The 21,341-nt window shown below is 47.6% G+C and overlaps 1 protein-coding gene across 15 annotated transcripts in view; it reads right to left on the bottom strand.

The window, feature by feature from the left end:
- The window catches only part of MBNL1 (muscleblind like splicing regulator 1), a 112,595-nt gene that overhangs the window by 35,837 nt on the left and 55,417 nt on the right, over positions 1-21,341 (bottom strand). The window contains exon 1 of one of the 15 annotated variants that reach the window (XM_019472079.1): positions 19,657-19,746. The exons of 13 other annotated variants lie outside the window; for them this stretch is intronic. Coding sequence is in view for 1 of the 2 variants with exons in the window: in XM_019472057.1 (XP_019327602.1) it covers positions 18,850-18,990 (141 nt within the window). In the remaining variant the exon portion in view is untranslated. Of the gene's footprint in view, positions 1-18,849; positions 18,996-19,656; positions 19,747-21,341 lie in introns of those variants that run through there. One more of the 15 variants, XM_019472057.1, reaches the window with a different exon arrangement.

A 21,341-nucleotide genomic window follows, 5' to 3' on the forward strand; every position in this document is an offset into this window, starting at 1 on the left:
TGGTGGGGCGGGGGGTGGGGGGGGGGGGGGGGGGGAATCACTCACACAGCGATGTGATATTTGGGCAAAAACCTGTTGCCAAGATCCCGTGTTTACTTCTGCACTCAGGACTCCTGCAGGAAGAAACCCGGCTCTCACTCACACTGCAGCCAACAGCTGGAGCGGCAGCTCCCCACCAGCAGCCATGAGGAGAAGAGGCTGGGCCAGGCCCAGGCAATGCTGCTAGAGCCAGGCATGGACATGGACCCGCTACGGCACCCAGGGCGCACTGGTCTGAGCGAGCCACGTTTTGTGGCCACGCTGTGGCTCTGCCACCAGCCTCCCATGGGAAGCCAGGCCCGGGCGGCCTGAGTGGCCTGCAAGCCATGCAGGGCAGTGCCAGCGCCATCCCCACACATGTCCCTGCTAAGCAATCCTGCTGTCACTAACCAGCACCCATCAGGTACTACATTCCTGACAGCAGTGACACGGCAAGAACATGGCCCTGGGCGCCGTGATGAGCCTTTGTGCACACCCTGCTCACGAATACACCCTGCAGAGCGAGGAAGAAGAGGAAGAGCTCGGCCTGTCAGCCGGGTGGCTCAGCGTCCTCCCAGCAGGAATGCCAGAGCAGGAGGACACGCAGGACACTCTCACATGATGTTTTTCTCCAGCTATCATATCAACAACCTTCAGGCAGAGAGCCCAGGCTGAACTAAACAGCCAGCCTGACTGTCATTAAATTAGGGCAGCATGATGTCTGCAGTATTTTAAGCTGTCTAGCCTTGGCAAAAGCAGGTGATGGGGACAGGGACAGGGAGGAGTGGGTGGCACTTGCCCGCCAGGGACCTGTGCGGGGCGCTAGGAGGCGCCCCCCTGCACCCCCCTGTGGTGCTAGGCGTGGGTCTGGCATTAGCTGCCCTGACAGGGCTGGGGGACCGAGGGTGTCATTCTTTGCTGGTAACGCCTCCTGCCTCGCTCTCCAGCGCTTCCCGTGCCCGTGTTAAATATTTACAGGTCACTGACCCGAGCACATGGCAAGCACACGCTGAGCTGCGGGGGGACCTGGCTGCCTCCTCAGCACCGTTTGGGGAGGCAGGAGGGATGGGGCCAGGGGGTCACCGGCCCAGCATCACCCCAGGGGCTCTGTCCATCTGTCTGCCCCCATTGCCTGCTGGATCAGGCCCACCTCTGAATACCTGCCTAATCTAAACGCCATGCAAACATCATGAAATGATGAGGGCTTGCAAGGGCGGTGACAAGAAAAGACATTTGTTTGCAAGCTGATCTACCTGCGCATTACCTTCTGCACCATTCCTCCTCCTAGCAGCGTCTGCAAGAGCCCTTCTCACACCTGTGTGTGATGCTGAGCTGGTGCAGCTCCTGTGTCCCCGTGTAGGCAGCTGGCCCTGACTGCGGGGACACACTGCACCTTCACCCAAAAATGCCCAGAGGTCCTCGTCTGCCACTCGCTCCCTGCCACTAACAGCCAGGTCCCATGCTTGGAGGGCACTGACAGACTTGCCACTGGCTTCACAAGCGCTCAGCATACACCACTGGATGTGCCAGCGCTGCCAGATGGCATCGGCACCCGACGCTGCTCCAGGGAAGCTGGGTTTGCATCCCCGCCAAAACCACGGCAGCCGGGTAAGTGAAAAAAGCCAAACCAGGAGCAGCTGCAAAGACGGCAACTGCAGAAGAGCGGGAGCTGCCATGCTGCACGAGAAGCCAGCGCAGGGGTGAGCAACCCCAAATGGCCAGGGACACTGGGATGCTACACGGAAGCCATCAAACACGGCTTTTTCACCCTTCCACAGCTTCCTAAGAAATAAAAAACAGACCCCAAAACATACCTTAAAAAATTGGTTATTGCTAATCTCAATTTTTTGTTGACCTACACACCAAACCCTGCAATCTAGATATTTTCCTGAAGATTACTGCGTTTTTGTAAAAACTGCTAGTCAGATTACTGTGCTGAGGAGTTTTTAATTGGAAATAGGAATTAATAAAAATGTGTCCATAAGAAAATATTTACTTTGTTTATTCATTTGTTGACAGAAAATGCCTGTTTTCTTTGAGTTTTCTATTTATTCTCCTAGACAGTAGCTCTGCCTCTCCGCATGCACCTTGCCTTCTCTGAGTGCCAGACAACAGCACTTGCCTTTATATTTGGCAAACCACTGCGACATGGAAGGGACAGAGTGAAGCGGGCAAACCTTTCCGTGTTATGTTACTGCTTCCCAACCACAGGGAAATGTGGCTTTCTTATTTTATTTTTCAAATTCTCTTACAGAAAAATCATTACTTATCGGGGCAGACACATTTTAGATGTGCAGATTTCTGTTTAAATGATTGGTAAAACACCATGAAGAAGTATAATCTTTCTAGCTGACAGCAGCTACTATACAAAGGCAGACTTTTAAGTCTTGTTTGAAATATGGGGGCAAGTACACATTTGCTTCTGCTCTCGTTACAGAAGTAAATCTTTTAAACTCATGCTGGCTCTCCATTTTTGTCTTAGTTTTTAATATACAAATTCATTTCCTATTCTGTACATTTCATTTTCATTGCTCAAAAATGCTGTAAAGAACAGTCCACTCCAGTCATGGGATCAGGATGCCCTGGCCGCAGTCTGGACACGTGTGCCTGACCCCAGCAGTGTTCAGTCTCCTGTAATGCCTCATCGAGGTGCAGCATGGGGTTAATCAAGGTCTGGTGATCAGGAGTCAGGTTGGGAGTTTTTCTTCCCATTGCCTTCAGGGGAGCAGGGACACAGTACCTGTCCCCCAGGCACCTTCCCACAGATGGCCAGAAGCACCTCCCAGCCATGCAATTTGGTTTTATTCCCCACAAAGCGGGAGGCATTTCATGTGGATATTTGCAGAATTGTGGAAGAGAAAACATGCAAAACTCAGACAAAAAAGAAACCATAGTCAATCCTGTCTTGGAAAAATGACCCCAAAAATTCTGCATTCTGAAAATACAGTGTAAGTATTTCTACAAGACTTGGATCATCTGACAAACATGTTGGAATTTTATATTACACCTAGATATTTAAGACTTTCACATAGATGAGCAAGAAATTAGTCAATTTCTGTGAGGTCACTACTATGTTCTTCTCTACAACACCATTTTTCTGTGAAGTGCAGCACGTCCTGTTTTTCAGATCCCACACTAAATGTCAGAAATACAACAGCAATTCTTGCTCTCTGAAAATAATTTCCTTCCAGAAAACACCCTGATTGCATGTTTAATAATGAAAAAGTATTCTTGGGATTCACTTCTGGGATTGCAAGCTCCTTTATCCACTGCAGTTACGGCTTAGGTAATAATGGGTACTAACAATTTTTACTTTTTTCTTGAGGGAATATTTAATGGAAATATCAGCAGAAGTCAATAACTAATTAACAAGAAGATAATTTGAGCTTAGTGTGCTGCAGAGCCCTCTGTGCAACTGCGCCACCACCCAGCAGAGAAGCGTGACCCACCGGCAGCCCTGAGGCATGCAGCGCGGTGCTGCGACAGCCCCGACGCTCACCCACAGCCACGGCGCAGCCCACAGCTTTGGGCAAAATCCTCCGTGCCCTGCAAACGCTCTTTCAAAGGCCAGAGGTGAGCCTTCCCCTCACCCACTGGAGCAGCAGAGTTCATGGCAGCAACCTCACTGCTGACACCAGGTGGGTTTACAAATTAATGGCACCCAAGTTGCTCTTATCCAACCACGCAATCTGCAGAGAAGATCTCAGGGTGGCCTTGGGTCCAGCTTTTGCACCCGTGGCCCTGGCGTCTCTGGCACGCCGCTGCTGGTTTCTACCTCTGCTCCAGTAAGGTGCGTGTGAACCCCCAATCTCATGCACACTCAGGCCAAAGCATGCACACTTTGTGCAAGTATCTGCACCGAGGTCTGAAAAGCAGGTCCCTGAGTAGTTCGTGTTTTGAGTAGTTGCTATTAGGCCTTCAAAGCTGTTTTAAGAACTTGCAAACATCTACGGCTTCAGTACCCGCATAAACTTTAAACCAATTCAAATTACTTTCCAATACCTCTCCTTAGAAACACCATCTAATCTATCACACAAAGGAAGAACAGCAAACTCATCACCCTGGTGGACTTGGCTCCAGTCTAAAACTTTCTTGGAAAGCACAGCCTGGTGATGCAATAAATAACGTCTAATTAGCAAACTGCTCTCTCAAGGTCATTACTCCTCCAGGCGCAAGCCATCAGGACCCCATGGCGCCTGTGTGAAGGACCTGCAGAATCCCAGACAAGCCCCCGCGCAGGGGCATTGCCAAAGCCGAGACGCCCTGTCCTCAGAAACTCTGCGAGCAGGCAACAGGAGGTTTTCCACACCCAAGTCCTCGCAGGGTGCAGGAAGGCAGGGAGGACCCAGACCACCCCTCTGTGGCTTGGCACCCGCAGTGCCGTCACCCAGTGTGACACCCAACATGAACCCTCCTCTCCCAGAAGGAGCCCCGGGGAGCCCACCACATCTGCCGCCTCCAGTACCCCCCTGAATTTCAGGCTGAGGTTCCTCAAAGCAGGGTTTACTCTGCGTTTGGTTACTTCCACAGGGACACTATTTGCAGTAACATAATGTGTAACTGTTGTCAGTGTTCCCTTTAGCCTCCGGACAGGTTCTGGACTGTGATGGCGCATGCACAGCCAAGAGGGACACTGCTTGGCACCACGTGGTTGCAACCAAACCCACGTAACAGGGGAGAGCAGCAGAGAGGTGACGCTGTGTTTGCATTTATAATTGCAATGTTACCGGCAATTAGACACACTGATAGTATTGGGATGCCTGTGGTTTTGGAGAGAGGGCATCCTTTGCAGAAGAGTTGATTTGGGAGGATCAGCAAACATCAGATTGGGCACAGCCAAAGTAGAAATACAGAATAATTTTGCATGGACAGAGACTAAATAAAGATCACAGTTACTGCTGTCATTTGATAAACACCAGAGAGTGCACACTGAGCACAGTGATCCTGCCATCGTTGTTTAAGGTTATCCTTCTGCAGCAGTATAAAACCAGAAAAAACAAACAGACCCAGCAAGCTGGTGTGTGCCATTGACTCTGTATGTCCCCGGAACGGCACTGTCCCCTTACTTCAGTCAGGGCAAGCCGCCTGACTCCACACGGAGCTTTTCTCTATGCTGCTGGAGTTAGGGTAACATTGGTCACCCTCCGCAAATATGAAGTAAATACATCTGTACAGACAAGTTTCATAAATGCAGTTGGTCTGGGAAACTCTTAGAACTAAGCTGCGCCAGCCTGCTGGGTCTGTTTATTTATGCTATTTTTATACCACTGTGGTAGCACAACCCGAGTTACCGAGCACTTGCTATACCACTCTGTGCGTGTTTATACAAGAACTACTGCTCACAAAAGCAAACGGGAAAGCTTCTTGTTTTTCATCAATCCACCAACACCGTACCATTAAAATATCACCATAGAAGTCCAGGGGCAGAGGAGAACCAAGAGCACCACTTTGTGTGGAGATGTTACTAGAATAAACCCTGGCTCTTCCCCCAGGGTCCCTGGAATAAACCTCTTGCTCTCCCCCGAGGTGGCAGCACCGGCCCCATCGCTGCAGGGAGAGGCACAACGTCCAGCTGGCGTGGCTTGAGGAGGAGCATGGAGCCCTGCATGGTGCGGCGGGGACACCACTGGCCACGGATGCTAGGGCAGTTTGCTTACCCCAACCGCGAGCCGGCCACTCGCTTCAGAGCCACGACACTCACCTGCAGCCCCACAGCGCTGCCCCACTGGGACCACAGCTACCTCCCCTCACCCCCCTTAGCTAACAAAATATTTTAAAAAAGGGACTGTTATCTCTAAACACAGCATAAGTACAGGACTGATGCAACAACCTTTCAATTGAGATTTTTAGCATACGTTGCTGCTCAGGATGTCCTGGAGCCAAATTAATTCTCCAATTAAAAATTGTTGCTTAGCAACAGGGTTTGAGATGCAGGAGAGAAAAGCAGGGTGCCCATGATGGCTGGCCATGGGTAGGCAGGATGGGAGTGAGAAGCCACCTCTGCTCCAGGGCGCACAGCCCACAGCTGGTGCCGGACCCCCGCCTTGATGGAGGTGTCCATGGGGCACCTTGTGTGCAACAGGTAAAAACAACTCTCCAGTGCCACAGGGAAGCACAAACTGCAGCCCAAACTCTGCTCCAAACTCTGCTCTTGCTTATTCCAAAACAAAACTGAAGTGAAAGAAACACCAGCCCTGGGGAGTTGTTCCAGGTTTTGAGCAAACATTGTTTCCTCGGGTGGTTTTGTGCAATTACGGTTAGATGTATTATCCTGCATGCAGCATTGCTGTTGTTGTTGCTACCATTAAATCAATGAGACAACCTCCATGCCACAGGATGCAAAGAACTCAGCTTTTAAACATAAAAGTGTCTACCAAAAACAGGCTTTAATCTCTGCTGATGGCCTTTGAAAGCTACCACAGCATTTAACCACCTGCAACGTTACGATGGACTCACCAAAGTGTTTCTGTGCCGTTAGTTACCAAATCCTGCTTTTCAAAATCAGACATATAACCCTCTAATATTTAACAGGCTATCTCCTAAAAACAAAAGAAAAAGCTTCTTGTGGCCAGCAGACACTCCTATGAGTGCTGCACATCCCATCTGCACTGCATGAACATTTACCACCCCATCACTATTTAACAATTATTAATGACTGACATAATTAAACCAATCACTTTCGGGTATTCCAAACGTGCCACAATACTGAATGGCAACAGCCACAGCTGAGGATGCTCTGCTGACATTTCCTCTCGGCTGGGGGGCTCTGCCGTCACTGGCTCCTCCGCACCAGCGCTGCTGGTCCCCCCGTGCTGCAGGTACCCGACCTACTTGCATCTGGGTGAGCCAGATCTAGCAAACCAGCAGCCACGCTGAATGGCACAGCTGTAACAGATTAAATATTTTTGATCCAAAACAAACATGCAAACACCTCCCTCTTTTAGGGAGTATAAATTCCTTCCAACAGCAGAGAGCTTGGCACGTTAAAATCCAAGCAGGAAGATGGCTGTTACGTAAAATCCGAATATTGCCTGTAAATGGTAAAACTATTTATACCAATGCCCATGTGTTTTACAGGAAATCATTTAAGCTATGGTTTGCTTTTTAAAAATAAACTGTTTGCACTTGCTTTGTTGTAGCTGGCCTGCCAAGCACACATTCAGATAAACTTTTTTAATATTGAACAAGAAGAGTTACTGGACCTATTTTACTGACTTGAAGCATACAAACTGCAGTCCTGGTGAGTCAACGGCTACGCTTACGACTCTGAAGCCGGGCAGTGGTCCGGAGGCAGGACCATGATCGCTGAGGCACTACGCCACATTGATGTACAGCCCATTTTGAGACCCAGCCCAACATGCACCAGAGGAGGAGTGGCTGCACCTCAGCTCCTCCGCTGCCCTGGCTGCCCCGGAGCATGGTCAACGGCCCCCCATTGCTGTGGGACCATGGGTGCCTCTCCCCAGAGCCAGTCTGACACCATAACCAGCTGCTGGTTCACTGCCAAACCCACTGGCTGGGAGCAATGCGTGCTAACAAACCCCCAGGCAAATTGCCCATCCGTGCTTGCGGAGGCAGGCCCTGTGGCACACCCCACCGCAGCCAGGCCCCGGCTCACAGCCCGACAACCTGCCAAAGAGATGGCACAGGCTTGGATACTTCCAAATAATTTTCATATGCAACCAGAACGCCTGCTGGTGGCAAATGCACATCTTCAGAGGAAGGAGGTGAGAAGGAAGTGAGGGCACTGGCCCCGTGAAGACCCCTCAGCCCCCTCCAGTCCTGGGCCATGGCATGGGGACACCAACGGAAGCACAGGAGCTGGTGCTCACACCCTCTGCAGACACGTTTTTTCCACTTAAGGTGAAGCTGAAAATTCAGTTTTTTTCCAGAGGGAAACGGCTGTGATTGTTTTCTTTTGTCCAAAACCGCACACTCCAGATGTGTGAGGTTCTCATTTTTTGCTCCCCAAGAGGCATACAAGAGGGTATGGGCATCCTTCACCCTGATGCATCCCTGAGGTTCCTCCGGAGGCTGAGCCGGAGAAACCTGCTGCTGACTGAATGGTAACGAGGTATGCTTCGTCATTAGCCACTCACACAAGCCATGTGAGCACACAACCGCATGACGCAGCCCTTCACTAGGGACCAGATTACTGCAAGAGGTGCAGATCACACCCATTAGCAGCACTCCATCCCAGTGAGCACACAGGCTTCTAAACAAGAAGTACGTACTTAGCCGTCCCGGGATGGAAATACTTGATTTTATACTTTGCACAAACCATCCTGAGGATCTGTCCTTAAAAACACATGCTCTCTATTTTTTAAATTAGTCTGTTCCAAAACTCGTTAAAATCCAAGCAGTCGGTCCCGTCACCAGTGCCCCTCTGCCCTGTGCAGGCCCTGCAGGGCTGGCCCTCGGCACACACCACTCTTGACTTCAAACCAGTGACTTTCCTGACAGCGGAGGGATGAGGGGACTTGGGCTCCAGCCCAAAGTTCAATGCAGCATCTCAAAACAGGATCTGCCCGCAGCCTCACTGGTTCACACCTCCTGCACCACAGTGTTTTCACCTCGAGAGGATAAGCAGGGACGTTGTTGCGTTTTGCAGCCATTTGAGCAGTGCATTCCTTTGCCAGTTCCTCCGCAGCACTGGCACACCGAAGGAAAACGGACCAGCTCCAGAGTACCAGCAGAAGGGCAAATGCCAAGACAGGATAATCAATGCTTTGTGCCCGAGTAAAAAAGATTAAAAGCATCTGCATGTTTCTGTTTCTGTATGCGGTTTCAATGCATAAAATGAAATACACCATAGCACGGCAAAACCCTGCAGGCTCTTGTTTCTATGTACGATAACCACATTCCTGGCACCATCGTAGCTGGGCCACACCGCAAGCAAGCATGCTGGTACAGCTGCCTACAACAAACACATGGAGAATCAGGCAAGACAAAACACCCCCACCTCAAAACGCACATTTCCCCGTTGAGTACAGTGAGCGGCCCGGCGACATGTGGAGTGTCAAGAGGACTGCAGGCGCAGAGGCCAGCAGTGATGGATGTGGCAGTTTATGTCTCTCCCCTCGTTAGCAGCTCAAGCTGCCCTTCAGACCTCATCTGTTTCCCCAATTATCACCACCACGCTTTGATCCGCCCAAGCACACTTCTCTGGTCTGGAAAATCATCCCTAAACGTCCCGCTGAGCGACAGCCCAATTCCACCTCCCTGCCAGCCCCACCTCCTGCTTCCAGCGGCCGCCGAGGCGAGCGGGCTGCCACCGGCCCCAGCTTTATAATACTAGCCTCAAGATAATTAAAGAAACTTGTAAGTAAGGTAGAATCCAACCTACAAACGAAGCACAGAGCTGCAGTGGTCAAGGTAAATCCATCCCGCAGCCATGGGGTGCAAGTGCTCAGCTCCGACAGCAGCCCGGGGACGGCACAGTGCCGAGCTGGTACGGCCACACAGAGACTGGCAGCCATGACACCCGCAGCAGAGTCCCTGCTCACAGAGGCAAAGCAGCAGAAAACATGATAAGGGGTTGATTAAACAGCAGCGGATGAGAATAAATATTGACAACAACTGCTGAATTTCTATTAAACAAAGGATTTCACATAAACACGCACCAGCCAGTCACAGCTGAATATTGCCATTATAAAACACCGAAGCTGAGGAGCACGGCACTGAGTGCACGGCCACAGCACCAAGTGACACCAGGAGAGGAACCGCATCCATGCTGCACATGTGCCGAGACAAGCTTGCGGCGCGCAGCCACCCAGCATACCCAGGCCGGTACGGCCCCAGGGCACTGGGGCACTGCTGTTGCCAGCCAGGGATAGAGAGACGATGTCCGACCACCCCCACCTCATCCCAGCAACTCATCAACCAAAATAACTGATGTTAGTAAATTAAGAATTTTATATTGCTTAAGTTAATCGCAAATGGAAAAAAGAAACAACAACAGGGAACCACTGGAAGATGCCACTCACACGCCTGCTCCCCTTCCTAATTAACTGCAACATTTTTGGCTCATTAATATTCCTACAAACCTCAATTTGCTTTGGCACCTGCTTTATGTATCCAGTTAGATTACATTTCACCATTTAATAATAATAAACAACAGGTTAATGACTTCCTTAGCACTTGGATAAATCAACCTCTTCAAAATACTGATGTGTTATAGACCACGTTTCACTCTCATGTCGCTGCCCCATACGAGCACTCCAGGAGGTGTCATGGGTGCCTTGACAAAAGGAGAAATCTGACTCATCTGAATTTGCTAAGACACTTTGTCTTAGCATCTTACCTTTGTGCATCTTTTCATATCCAATGTAGCCATAAAACACACTGAAGTGACCACTTAATGATGTCTTTGTGTGTGTACCTTGTAGATAGAAGTCTCAAACCCTCTAATTTATCACTTTGTCTTATACTGCTAATGGCACTTGTATGGGAAGAAATGCAGAGAGGCCGTCGAATTGCCATGAAATTCAACAGGCTTAAAAAAAAGAATGAAAAAAGAAAACAGAGTAAGCAGACTCCCAGCATGAACCCAGGAGGAAAGAAAACAGCACAGCAGCAAATCCCACCCCGCTGTTTCTGAAGTCTGCCAGGAGCTGCCCCGGGCTTTGCTGGGAGGGCTCAGCGCTCCTGCCAGCCCACGCATGGGGACCGAGGCAGGGGACACGCTCCGGGACTCGCCTGAGCCTCTCCCCCTGCCAGCAGCGTGCTGCTCCGGCCCGGCCAAGCCCTTGCCCTATCATCACCGGCAATTCAAACTGCACAACCCTGAGCAGGAACAGACAGGGAGACGAAACAAGGGGAAACGTAGAATGACCCCCAGCTCCAGAACAGCGGCACAGGGACAGGGATGGGGACAGGGATGGGGACATTCATGCTTGCACCACTTTGCTTTGCACCCTCCTCCTGCGCACCACCTGCAACAGCATCACCGAAACGTTCGTCCAGCTCAAGTCAGTCTGTAACCCAGGGGTAAGGTGGCTGCTCTCTACCAAACCACCCCAAATCTTTGCTTTGTAATAGCCATTGGCAAATGCATCAATAGCTTTCAGAAATATAAATATGTTTCTAATCCTTTAATACAATTTGGGATTGATATTCATATTATTACAAATATTTGTATATCCACATGTGTCTGTATATACACATTATATGTATCAATTTATCAATATTTATATTTACACCACCACAACTCCCAAGTCACACAAACTCTGTAGACTGAGATAGAGTAACACTGGATTTCTTCCCAAGTAACCCTCCACCTGCCCCCCAACCAGCGCTGCACTGCAGGACAAGAGGGACTTGCATTTTTCCAGGCCTATACAGGAAAACCAAACACCTCCCCAGGAGTCGGTTATCTCCCAGGGGTTGCACATGGATAATGACAGTATTAGAAACTACGAAACGTTTCTAGCAAGGACTTTAGAAACTGCTGTCTCTAAACTCCTAAAGCCATAAAATCCTGTTAGAGCAATCTCTAGTAATCCGTATGATCTTCACTCAAGCATATAATAACTAACATTTTAAGAGTAAAATGAATGACTTCATGTCAAGATCAAGTAAAACACACGCAAGAGTTAATCTATTTATCGTTACAGCTTCACGCAGTGCCAACCAGCAAGAGGCTATGAACAAAGCAGCGCTGTACAAAGCCTCGCCAGCTGCAGGTATTGAGCATTACTTTTATCAACATTTCTGTTCACAGTGTATAATCTCCCTGTAAATGACTTGGTCTGAAAAATGGTCCCTTTGCCATCTAGCCTCTGCGCTTAGGATCTCAGTAGTTCCAAGTAAATTACTGAAATGAGCAGTAAGCTGAAGATCCATTGGGTTCCACTGCAATTGTTTAATGGATGTACTGCAGCATAATTAATATTTAACAACATTTTCAGGCTTCTGATTTGTTTTGGTGTGGTATGACAGAAAACAGGCAAGTTGTCAAACGCTGCATCCAAACTGGGGGAACAAACAAAAAGGACACGGCCCTTGTTCAGCAGAGCTGCTGTAATAGGTCAGTGTTATTTACAGCAAATTTAAAAAGGGAATACCACAAGAGGAGTAACACCATGTATGTTATCATATACTTTTTACATAGTTGATGTATTTTAAAATTGTTTAGAAACCCGCCCTGGGTGTCTGCAGGGTGCTCCCACCATCCCAGCCCCAGCTCCGTTGCTGCTGCCCAGGGCGTTCGCTCTGCGCTGACTCCAGTGCCTGCCTGCACACTCTTTACGGTTCAGTTGACTCAAGCATAGTTTTCTTACTAGATATCAAATGTAACTTTTAAGGTAGATATATGCACATGTAAAATACAAAAAAACCACCCCAGATGTAACTATCTTCATTCGTTTTTGCAGCGCACTGACATTTTAAGTCTCTTCTACCTGGTGAAAAGGGGAGGTGGTTGGCGTGGTGATCTAAATTGGATAATTAGTGTCCTCACCCAAGTGTAAATACGTAGCAGAATTCTCCATTATAGATGCTATATTTAAAACTGAATTGCTGTAGTTTAAAATTAAATCTTGCTTTTGTGATTTCAAGAGAGAGAAATTGCCATCACCTGTTACATCTGCAAACGGACAGTAAGTTGAGGCCAAATACAATGAGCTCGCCAGCTGTGCCTCTGTGGCAGGAGCGACGCCAGTCTGATGCTCGATTTATAAAGCTCTTCCCTAAATTGCACAGGCACGACACAGAGCACTATTATGGCATCTTCATAATAAATTTAACCTGGAACATACAGAACAGACAGAGCAAACAAGCAGCACGAGAGGGGGCAAGGCACCATCACTGCACCGATCCTTCTGCACAGAGCCCAGGGACAGACTGGCCTGGCGGGGGGGCACCCACTGCAGGAGGGACCCTCAACCCCGGCACCCTTGAAGGCTGCGTTTAGCTCCCACTGACACCCGCGGTCACAGTGAATTCCCAGCCTGGCATCCCCCCACCTGCCCTGCTCAGACAGGGCACCCAGCCCTTCCGACACACCGACGGGACCAGCATCCCCCCCACCAGCCTGCAGCTGGATGCGGCCAGAGACTGAAGGGCCCCTTTCAAGATGTGCATTGGGGTAAGCTCCAGAACAAGGACCAGGAGGGGAGTGGGGGAAAGTCTCTCCTCTTCCTACTAAATCACTTCCTTTAGAAAGGGGAAGCGCACTTTCCGCTGCTTTAAGCTCTGACGAGGCGTTATGGCGATCATACACCACTGCATTGCAATTATGGTGTCTGAGACATGAGCAACATAAACAGACTACAGCTGAAAATTGCCATGCTTCTTTCTAAACAGGAGTGATTTGATAACCAAGTCACAATATACCCACTGCAAAACCAAAAATATCCTTTAAAAAAGATATAAAATATTTTCAGAAAATTTCACTTTAATTATACGATTAATTTCCCTCTTTAAGCTCTGCATCTCATTTCCAGCATGTTGCTCCAACAGCTTTCCATGATGCTGTAGCTGCACTCACAGCTGTGCCTGCCTGCACTTCCACTGCTTCTGCAAAGTGCCCTTTTTTTTTTAATAAGAGTAATTTGAAGGCAGTCCTTTATGTAATGAGGGAAGCAGCAGAAGCTGGTGAATCCTCAGCAATACAGCAGTATCTGGAGCTGCCCGCATTACACCTCACCACCACTGCTGAAATGCATCCCTGTTTTTCAAGGCACAAAACCAGCAAAGCACTGTAGACCTGTGGGACTAATTTAAAAACAAAGATAAAACCAAGAGCTGATAACAGGCTGCCACAACACTCAAACAAGACACAATGTGGAGGTGCATTCAGAAAAGGAAAGCCTGAACGCAGGTGTTCAGGTACAGCCATGAAGACACTGCAAAGGGGAGCCGGTCCCAGACAGTCAGACAGTGACAAAAAGGACGTTCCCCACCCCTACTCTCCTGTATTAAAGTAATCTCACCAGTTTTGTTTGGATGTCCGAAATCCTCATTGCTAAATCTCTTCTGTAACGTCCTACAACCATCAGACTTATTCTGAAGGCTCATTCTGTATTTACTCCATTAAGAGAAGTGATCCCTACACTCTTTCATGCAATATTACCCCTTACAATGCACATTACTTTTGCTAGTATACTTTTGCAGTGGCAGTGTTTAATTTCTCCTGAAACCTCCTCATGCTGGGTCCCTTGTAGGGTTAGGTTTTAAGCAAATGGCATATTGTATTATGCAAGTAGTGAAACCTGGGAGGTGTCTAATCTGCCTCCATCCTAACTAATAACTTGGCTGTTGAGGGATGAAGCCCCCGATGAAATGAGGACACAGACTGCAATGCTCTGCTGTGCTGGGTGAGACGTCAGTGGCCGAGCAGCCTGCCAACGCCGTACCGCCTCTTCTTGCATTTATAGTTAAGGTCATTGCTGAGTAACAAAAAAAGTAACGTCATATCAATAAATTGTTCTCCACTTTCCAACAGTACACCAACAGCCCTCCTTTAGCAATCTGAAGGTCAATTGCTGTCATTATTTTTTGTCTGGATTTTTATTGAAGGGAGGTTGATTTAAATGCATTGGTGAAAACTGCAGCCCCACACCACCAACGCTGTAAATCACTGCTGGAATTGTAACCTGAAAATGCCAACACATTGACATGTTTGGGGTTTTTTATTGACATGGTTTACATAAGAATTACACATTTCTCTATTTTCTTGCTATCCCTTTTGTAGTATTTTTCCTTGTTCTTAGCAAATACAGCATCTTGACATGTTATTTTAAATACAATTAGAATAAATTTGTCAGGCAAATATTTTGATTGAAAAATAATGAATATGGATTGGCTGAAATTATTCCTAAACTTGACTAAAAATTACCTAACAAAATTAGTGGGGAAAATAATTTTTAAAATACTGTTTTATTCAAGTGAAGTTAAATGATGAATTCTGATTGAAATATGGAAAATTATTAAACTTAATTTCAAAATAGGATTTGACTTTACAACTGAGCACAACTGAAACAAAGCTTTCCAAGCCTGTATTTTGTGCGGCCACAGCATCCAAACAGAGAACCCCACTATTTGCTTTCTGATGGTGAGACCTCCCAGCAGCGTTTCCAGCACCCCAGGTGCAGCGGACACTCCCCACCGCATGGGCCCCGTACGGTTGCTCCACCATGGGTCCTGTGCCCGCGCTGGGCATCTCGGTGCACCGGCAGCCGTGCTCCACGCACCCTGTCCTGTTTGGGTGTCCGTGCCGTACCACCCTTCTGTGATTTTGATTTCTTCTGCTGGCAAAGTCTCTCTCTCAACCAGATTCTTTCCCCAAGCAAATCCAAATATAAGATGTGTCTGTTCAGATCCACTTCTGCAGCAGAACTACCCTACCGCAGCCTGGGCTGCCTCACCACTGCGTACCCTCTGCTTCAAGCTTGCCAAGTCAGAGGTGAATGGATCTGCCAAAGGGTTAATTAGAGGCTTGAAGTACCAGAACTGTGATTCTTACCCAAAACACAGGCAGCTCACAGAGGACCTTCTCTAACACCTCTTTCGTGACAGCAGAGACCCACTGACTTGGGATTAATCAAAGGAGCACTGGGCAAGGTCAGCTCCCCTCCGGGGATGCTACCAGCCCCAAATGTTTACTGAAATTACTGGAAGCTGCGGGCTTTCAGTGCCCTGCAGGAGACGCTCAATATTTGGCAAGACTTGCCTGCATCACTCCTGCTGGTCTCCGTCCTTTGGAAGGGACTACACTGGGTATGGGATAATTTCAGCTGATTTTGGTATCTCAAACCTGTGCTGAAAAATTATCTTAGATTTCAGTCAAATACTGAAAATCTGTACTCCAAATTTTAAACATCTAAATGGTCACTTCCACCACTAAAAGGCAGATAAGGTCTCAGCTGGGAGGACCAGCAGTTCTCCTGTGACCAGGCAGACTTGCTCAGAGAACAAAAGAGATGTCTGAGCATGCACCGACAGCGAAGAGCTAAATGATGCCTTCTCCCTGCTTATACGATCGGTTTAGGGGGAGAGGACCGGTTTCTGGGGAAAGGAAAAAGACAGAATGTGAAATTTGCCAGGACTTGAGGTACTCCTTACAAATATGAAAATTATTTTCAGATAAATAAAACATTTCCCTGAAACCAAGGTCAGCCACTCAAATGGGAACTGTTCTGTGAATCAATACCAAAGCCCGCGGAAATGATTTCAAATGCATCCACTGAGCTCTGCTCCGAGATGCCACTTTCATTTGAATGTGAAAAGCAGAAAGTGAATCTTCACCAAGCGAACATCAAACATGGGGCTCTAATGAATCTTTACACATGTAACGAAGAGCAGGTTAGCGGCACTATGGGAAGCAACTGCTATTTTTACCTGGAAAAGTGAATAGCTACTTTCTCAGCGCTAACATCTTTTTTCCAAAAGTTTGCAAAGGATAACCATTTTGAATTATGCTCTGCTTCTCTGGGCAGTTCTGTAAGAGCTGGCTGGCATTTTTAGTCAAACCAGACAAAATAAACCCAGCACATTTCGCTTGCTAGGAAAAGCCACTAACTGCAGGGCATGGCCATCCATTGAAAGTCTCTGAAAGGAGGCACGGAGAAGTGACCTGATTTTCAGGAATGCAAACAGCTCTCCGGTCCCTAATCCCAACACGTGCAAGACATTTTACAATACAGTAAACTTTCTTAGATGGAAACATATTGCTTCAATAACATCCAAACATTTCTACTTAATTACTGCACATACCCAGCACTGCCAAAATAAACCGAGAGCAGTAGCTATGGAGGGGAAAGGGGAGAGACGTCAGGGGTCTGCAACAGAGACTCTCTCAGGGATTACAGCAAATAACAGCATTTTTACAGCTGCGGGGACACCTGTGTGGGTGCCGCTCGGGCAGAGGTATGCAACAGCAGAGGACAGGCTGCCTTTGGCAGCTGACACTGAGTTCTGACTTTGGCAACACCGAAAACTTAAAACTTCTGGCCCTTTTTGTACAGTTTGGTTATATAGTAATCAAATTAAGGCCATTCAGTCTACTCATTAAAAAAAAAAAAAAAAAAAAAAAGAGACTGAAATAAAACACACAGCCACACAAGAAAAGCCTATACAGGAGGCATGGTTCACATTTACCCCTAATTGCACTGGATTTCAAAACTGGTTTAGTCTAATGTCACTACACCACAAAACATTAAGCTCTGAGATGTAATTTCCACGGGGGCTTCAGCTCTGAGGTACGTGAGGATGCCAGGGCTGATGGACCACTTACATGCATCACAGCAGGCAAAAACTGGACATTGCGACCCTTAGAGTAATGGTGAGAGGTCCCACATACAAACCCGAGCTGATCTGCTGCACCAGTCAGGGGGTGACTCACAGTTTAACAGTGCAGGTTTGCTTCTGGGTCATGGTTGCCACCACCATGGTACCACTGACGGCGGCACATGGAGAACCGACCAAGTGCCACCCAGCCTTGCAAACCCCAGCGGTGCCAGCCCGGCTTGCTGCTCCACGGGGCTGGGTGATGCTGAGACACTGCTGTGCCACACCGCTCAGGGACCACTGGTAGCTGCTGCTCAGGGCATTCTCTGCTGCAGGAGGAAGGATGCACCTTTCATCTGTGCCCGGCTGCCAAAGGTCCAGCTAATCCCTGTGCCAGGCACAAGACAAAGTCCAGCAAGTCAGCGCAGGACAATGAAATGGCACAATGGAGACTGACCTTATGGGGTTGTTTAAAAAGAGACACAAAAGAGAAAAGAAAAACTTCACATACATAGAAAAGGAAGGAAAAACGCTTAAAGCTTCCAGTAACGAGAGACGTCGGGCCAGAGGACGTCCCTCTTCTAGACAGCATCATTGCTGCAACCGAAAGGACAAAACCACAAACATACTTGAGTAAAGCAGAAAATACTTTCCCTGTCCAACAAGAACTTTAGAAACTAATAAAAGCTGAAGAATTTCTGTTCTGAAAAAACAAAAAAATTATGAGTACCATGTGATGCCCCAAGGCATCTGATTATTTATTGCACTGATGGAGCTGGAGCTGTCAGAAGCTGCTGTAAGCAGAAGTACACTAAACAAAGCGGTAATTAATGTGCAATCATGCACCACCACAGGACAAGGCCAGCTGTCCAAGTGTCAGCGTGAAATACAGCTCCTCACCACATCTCACCACGCTGCCTGTGCTGCAATTAGACAACTACAAAGTTTCCCGTAGCTTGACATTACTACACTTAACAAGTTATCAATGGCAATGAAATTTTGCAAGACTTAATCAGTAGTTCAAGAGGAATTAATGAACCCAGCAGCATGCACCTATGAGCAAGGACAACACACAGACTTCAAGCCTAAAAGCATCCACAGATCAGCAACAGCTCCTGAAACCTGGTGTGCCACCCACCCACAGGGCACTGCCATTTTCCCACACCTCTCCTCTTGATTTCTGTCGGCTAGCAACTGAATATCCCCATCCCTTTGAAATTTTTCTTTTAAAGCTTAATTCTGTCTTTTTTGAAGTGAAAATCAAAGAACAATCATTAAAAGATAAAGATTAGGCTGACATAAAATTAGACTTGCATTTTTCCTTAAATGTGCAAGACACAACAAACACTGCTCTTCTCTTTTTCCTCTCTACTGCATCATAATTATAGCATAAGTAAAATTGTTAGCTTTGGCCGTAGCTGAACTTTATATTCCACCAAAGAGTGAAATCTTTCTCCTAGACTGATTACTAGAAATCATATATAAGAAGTTTTATGTAAAGAAATAGTAAACACACTTCAAAAGGAAACAGGGGAAGGGCTGGTTATATGGCACACAACTCTCATGCAAACTTCTCTGATTAAAAAAAAATAAATAAATTACCCATCTGCCACAGGGTAAGGCAGGGGATACTTTCTGTTGCTCTTCGCAACTCCTTCTCACTCTCCTTGCTGTCTGCTGGGTGTAGAAGGAAAGGAGGTGTTTGAAGAGCAGAAGGTTTGGTGGAAATGAGAGATCACACATGAAATTTGTCAGACAGCAGGTACTGAAACACAAGGGAAATGCAGTAAGTCGAGTTTTTAAGACACCTGGAGGCCAGCTCTAGGAAATGTGCCAGGAATAGCTGGTGACAGAAAGAGATGCCCTCAGGACAGGTAAGCAAAGCTCTGGAGAACTGTCAAAATCAGTGCCATTACAAAAAAAAAGGGCAGGGAATAAAAGAGAAAATAGAAACAATTGACTTTGATAGGTAAGACAAAAGACCATGAGGAAAAAGCACTGCAGAGAGCACACCACCACAAGGCAAGTAAGTGGAAAGGAGAGGAGAGGGGTGGAGGAGGAGGACTGAAGAGGAGGAGAAAAAAAAACTTTGCAAGACGAAGACGGGAAAGCCCAGAGGCTCAGGCTCTGCCCACACCACGACAGCAGCACCTGGACAGGGCTGCGGAGGGAAGGTCACATCTCTGGTCCCAAGGCACTGAACATGGACTGCAGGCAGAGCGCAGGCAGAAGTCTCTGTAACAGCTCACAGTTCACCATGTACATGGTATCACGTGTCCTGACTGTGGCTATGGCCACAGGCCAGGCGAATTTGACATGCTGTCCCACCTTTCTTTAAACTTTCCCCAGGCCAGCACTCATTAAATCCTCTCTGCTCGTTAATATCCACTTGTTACCCCTGTTCCTTACCTTCAACACAGAGCAGAAGGCTTCCTCTCATTCTGGTAGAGATCCAGAAGACACCCATAATTCACGTCCCAGTGTCTGCAATACTAGAAGCTGCAGAGAACGCTGAGTCAGCGCCTGTGGGGAGGCAGTGGGAGCCAAGCCAGGGCAGCTTTGGAAGCAGCCCCCTGCCAAATGCTAGCCAAAGCACTCGCACCACCAGGTACACGCGGGCAGCTATTTATATGGTTGCAAATAAACAACGAGGACTTGCACAGATACCTTTTATAGTCAAAAAGAGGTGTTTCCTTCCACACACATCTAATGACTGCTCAGGCGGCCCTTTGGCCAAACCAGCCAGGGCAGCTGCCTGCACCTGCCGGTGCCGCAGATGGCCTGGCAACCAGCACAGCATCCAACAGTGCTCTTCCCCGGCCATGGAGAGAGCGTGTCCAGTGCAAATGATATATCTGTGTAAGTAAAACAGGGATAACATTAAATCTAAAATACAGGCTCTGATACAAGCACTTATGGCACGCTTAAAGCCTTGCCTGCTCTTGTAGAAGAAAACCTCTAGAAGTGGATAGGGAGAAAGTCTACAGAAATGAGGAGTGCTTTGTTATATGGTCATTGCTCATCAACATCAAACCTATGGAGCCTAACTGGGAATGGGTACTGTTCCATATAATTTAGTAATTGACAGAATTCAGCACATGCAAATTAAAACAATTAAAATTAATACCTTTTACAGTGGTACAGTGCCATCAAAAAGAAAAAAAAAAGAGGGAGATGCTCTCCCCTGCGCAGCCAGGCCTCCTGTAGTCTGTAGGTGACAAGCATTTTAATTCTAAATGAGAGAAACTATTTTCCATTCTGTGTTATTTTTCATGCCAAATTTCTGCTGGGAGCTATTAATTTTCTATCAGCTTTATCTCTATTAACTTTTAGGAAATGTTTCTCTGAAGGAAAGCACAATCTTAAAACTTGTCCCAAGAGAACGTATCACCGCAGCGTCCTGCAACGCAACTGGAGAAGCGAGGAGGGGAGGTCGTAGTCAGCTCCGTTAACTTTGCAAAACAGGCTCTTTTCCTTCCATTTAACTGCGCCAGCAGCATTTCAAATATTACTAGTTAAAGAATTTAGGTATAAATTTCAGATTTTTTTATAAATCGGCTGATTTTCAGAAAGACTGAGTGCTTTGCATCCCTCATAGTTTGTTGAAACGCCAGTGTAATTAATGGCAGCCCAGGCACAAACACCACCAGAACTGGCAGCGGCTCCGGCAGGAGAAGACTGTCAAAACAGGCTCTTTTCCTTCCATTTAACTGCGCCAGCAGCATTTCAAATATTACTAGTTAAAGAATTTAGGTATAAATTTCAGATTTTTTTATAAATCGGCTGATTTTCAGAAAGACTGAGTGCTTTGCATCCCTCATAGTTTGTTGAAACGCCAGTGTAATTAATGGCAGCCCAGGCACAAACACCACCAGAACTGGCAGCGGCTCCGGCAGGAGAAGCCTGTCTTGCTGCAGGACCTCCGGACCTGGCACTCGGATGCCCACTCCTCCAAGATGCAGCAGCATTGCCTGGCAGCTGGTGGCCCCTTCCGGGGCACTGACACCCCCCCTGTGCCCCACTGGCCCCCATCCTGCCTTCTGAAAAACAGGGGAAACACCTCAAGTTGTTTCTAAATGCTCGGGATGTCTGAG

The sequence above is a fragment of the Aptenodytes forsteri genome, unplaced genomic scaffold, assembly GCF_000699145.1.
Source record: "Aptenodytes forsteri isolate BGI_AS27 unplaced genomic scaffold, ASM69914v1 Scaffold299, whole genome shotgun sequence".
Lineage (NCBI taxonomy): Eukaryota > Metazoa > Chordata > Aves > Sphenisciformes > Spheniscidae > Aptenodytes > Aptenodytes forsteri.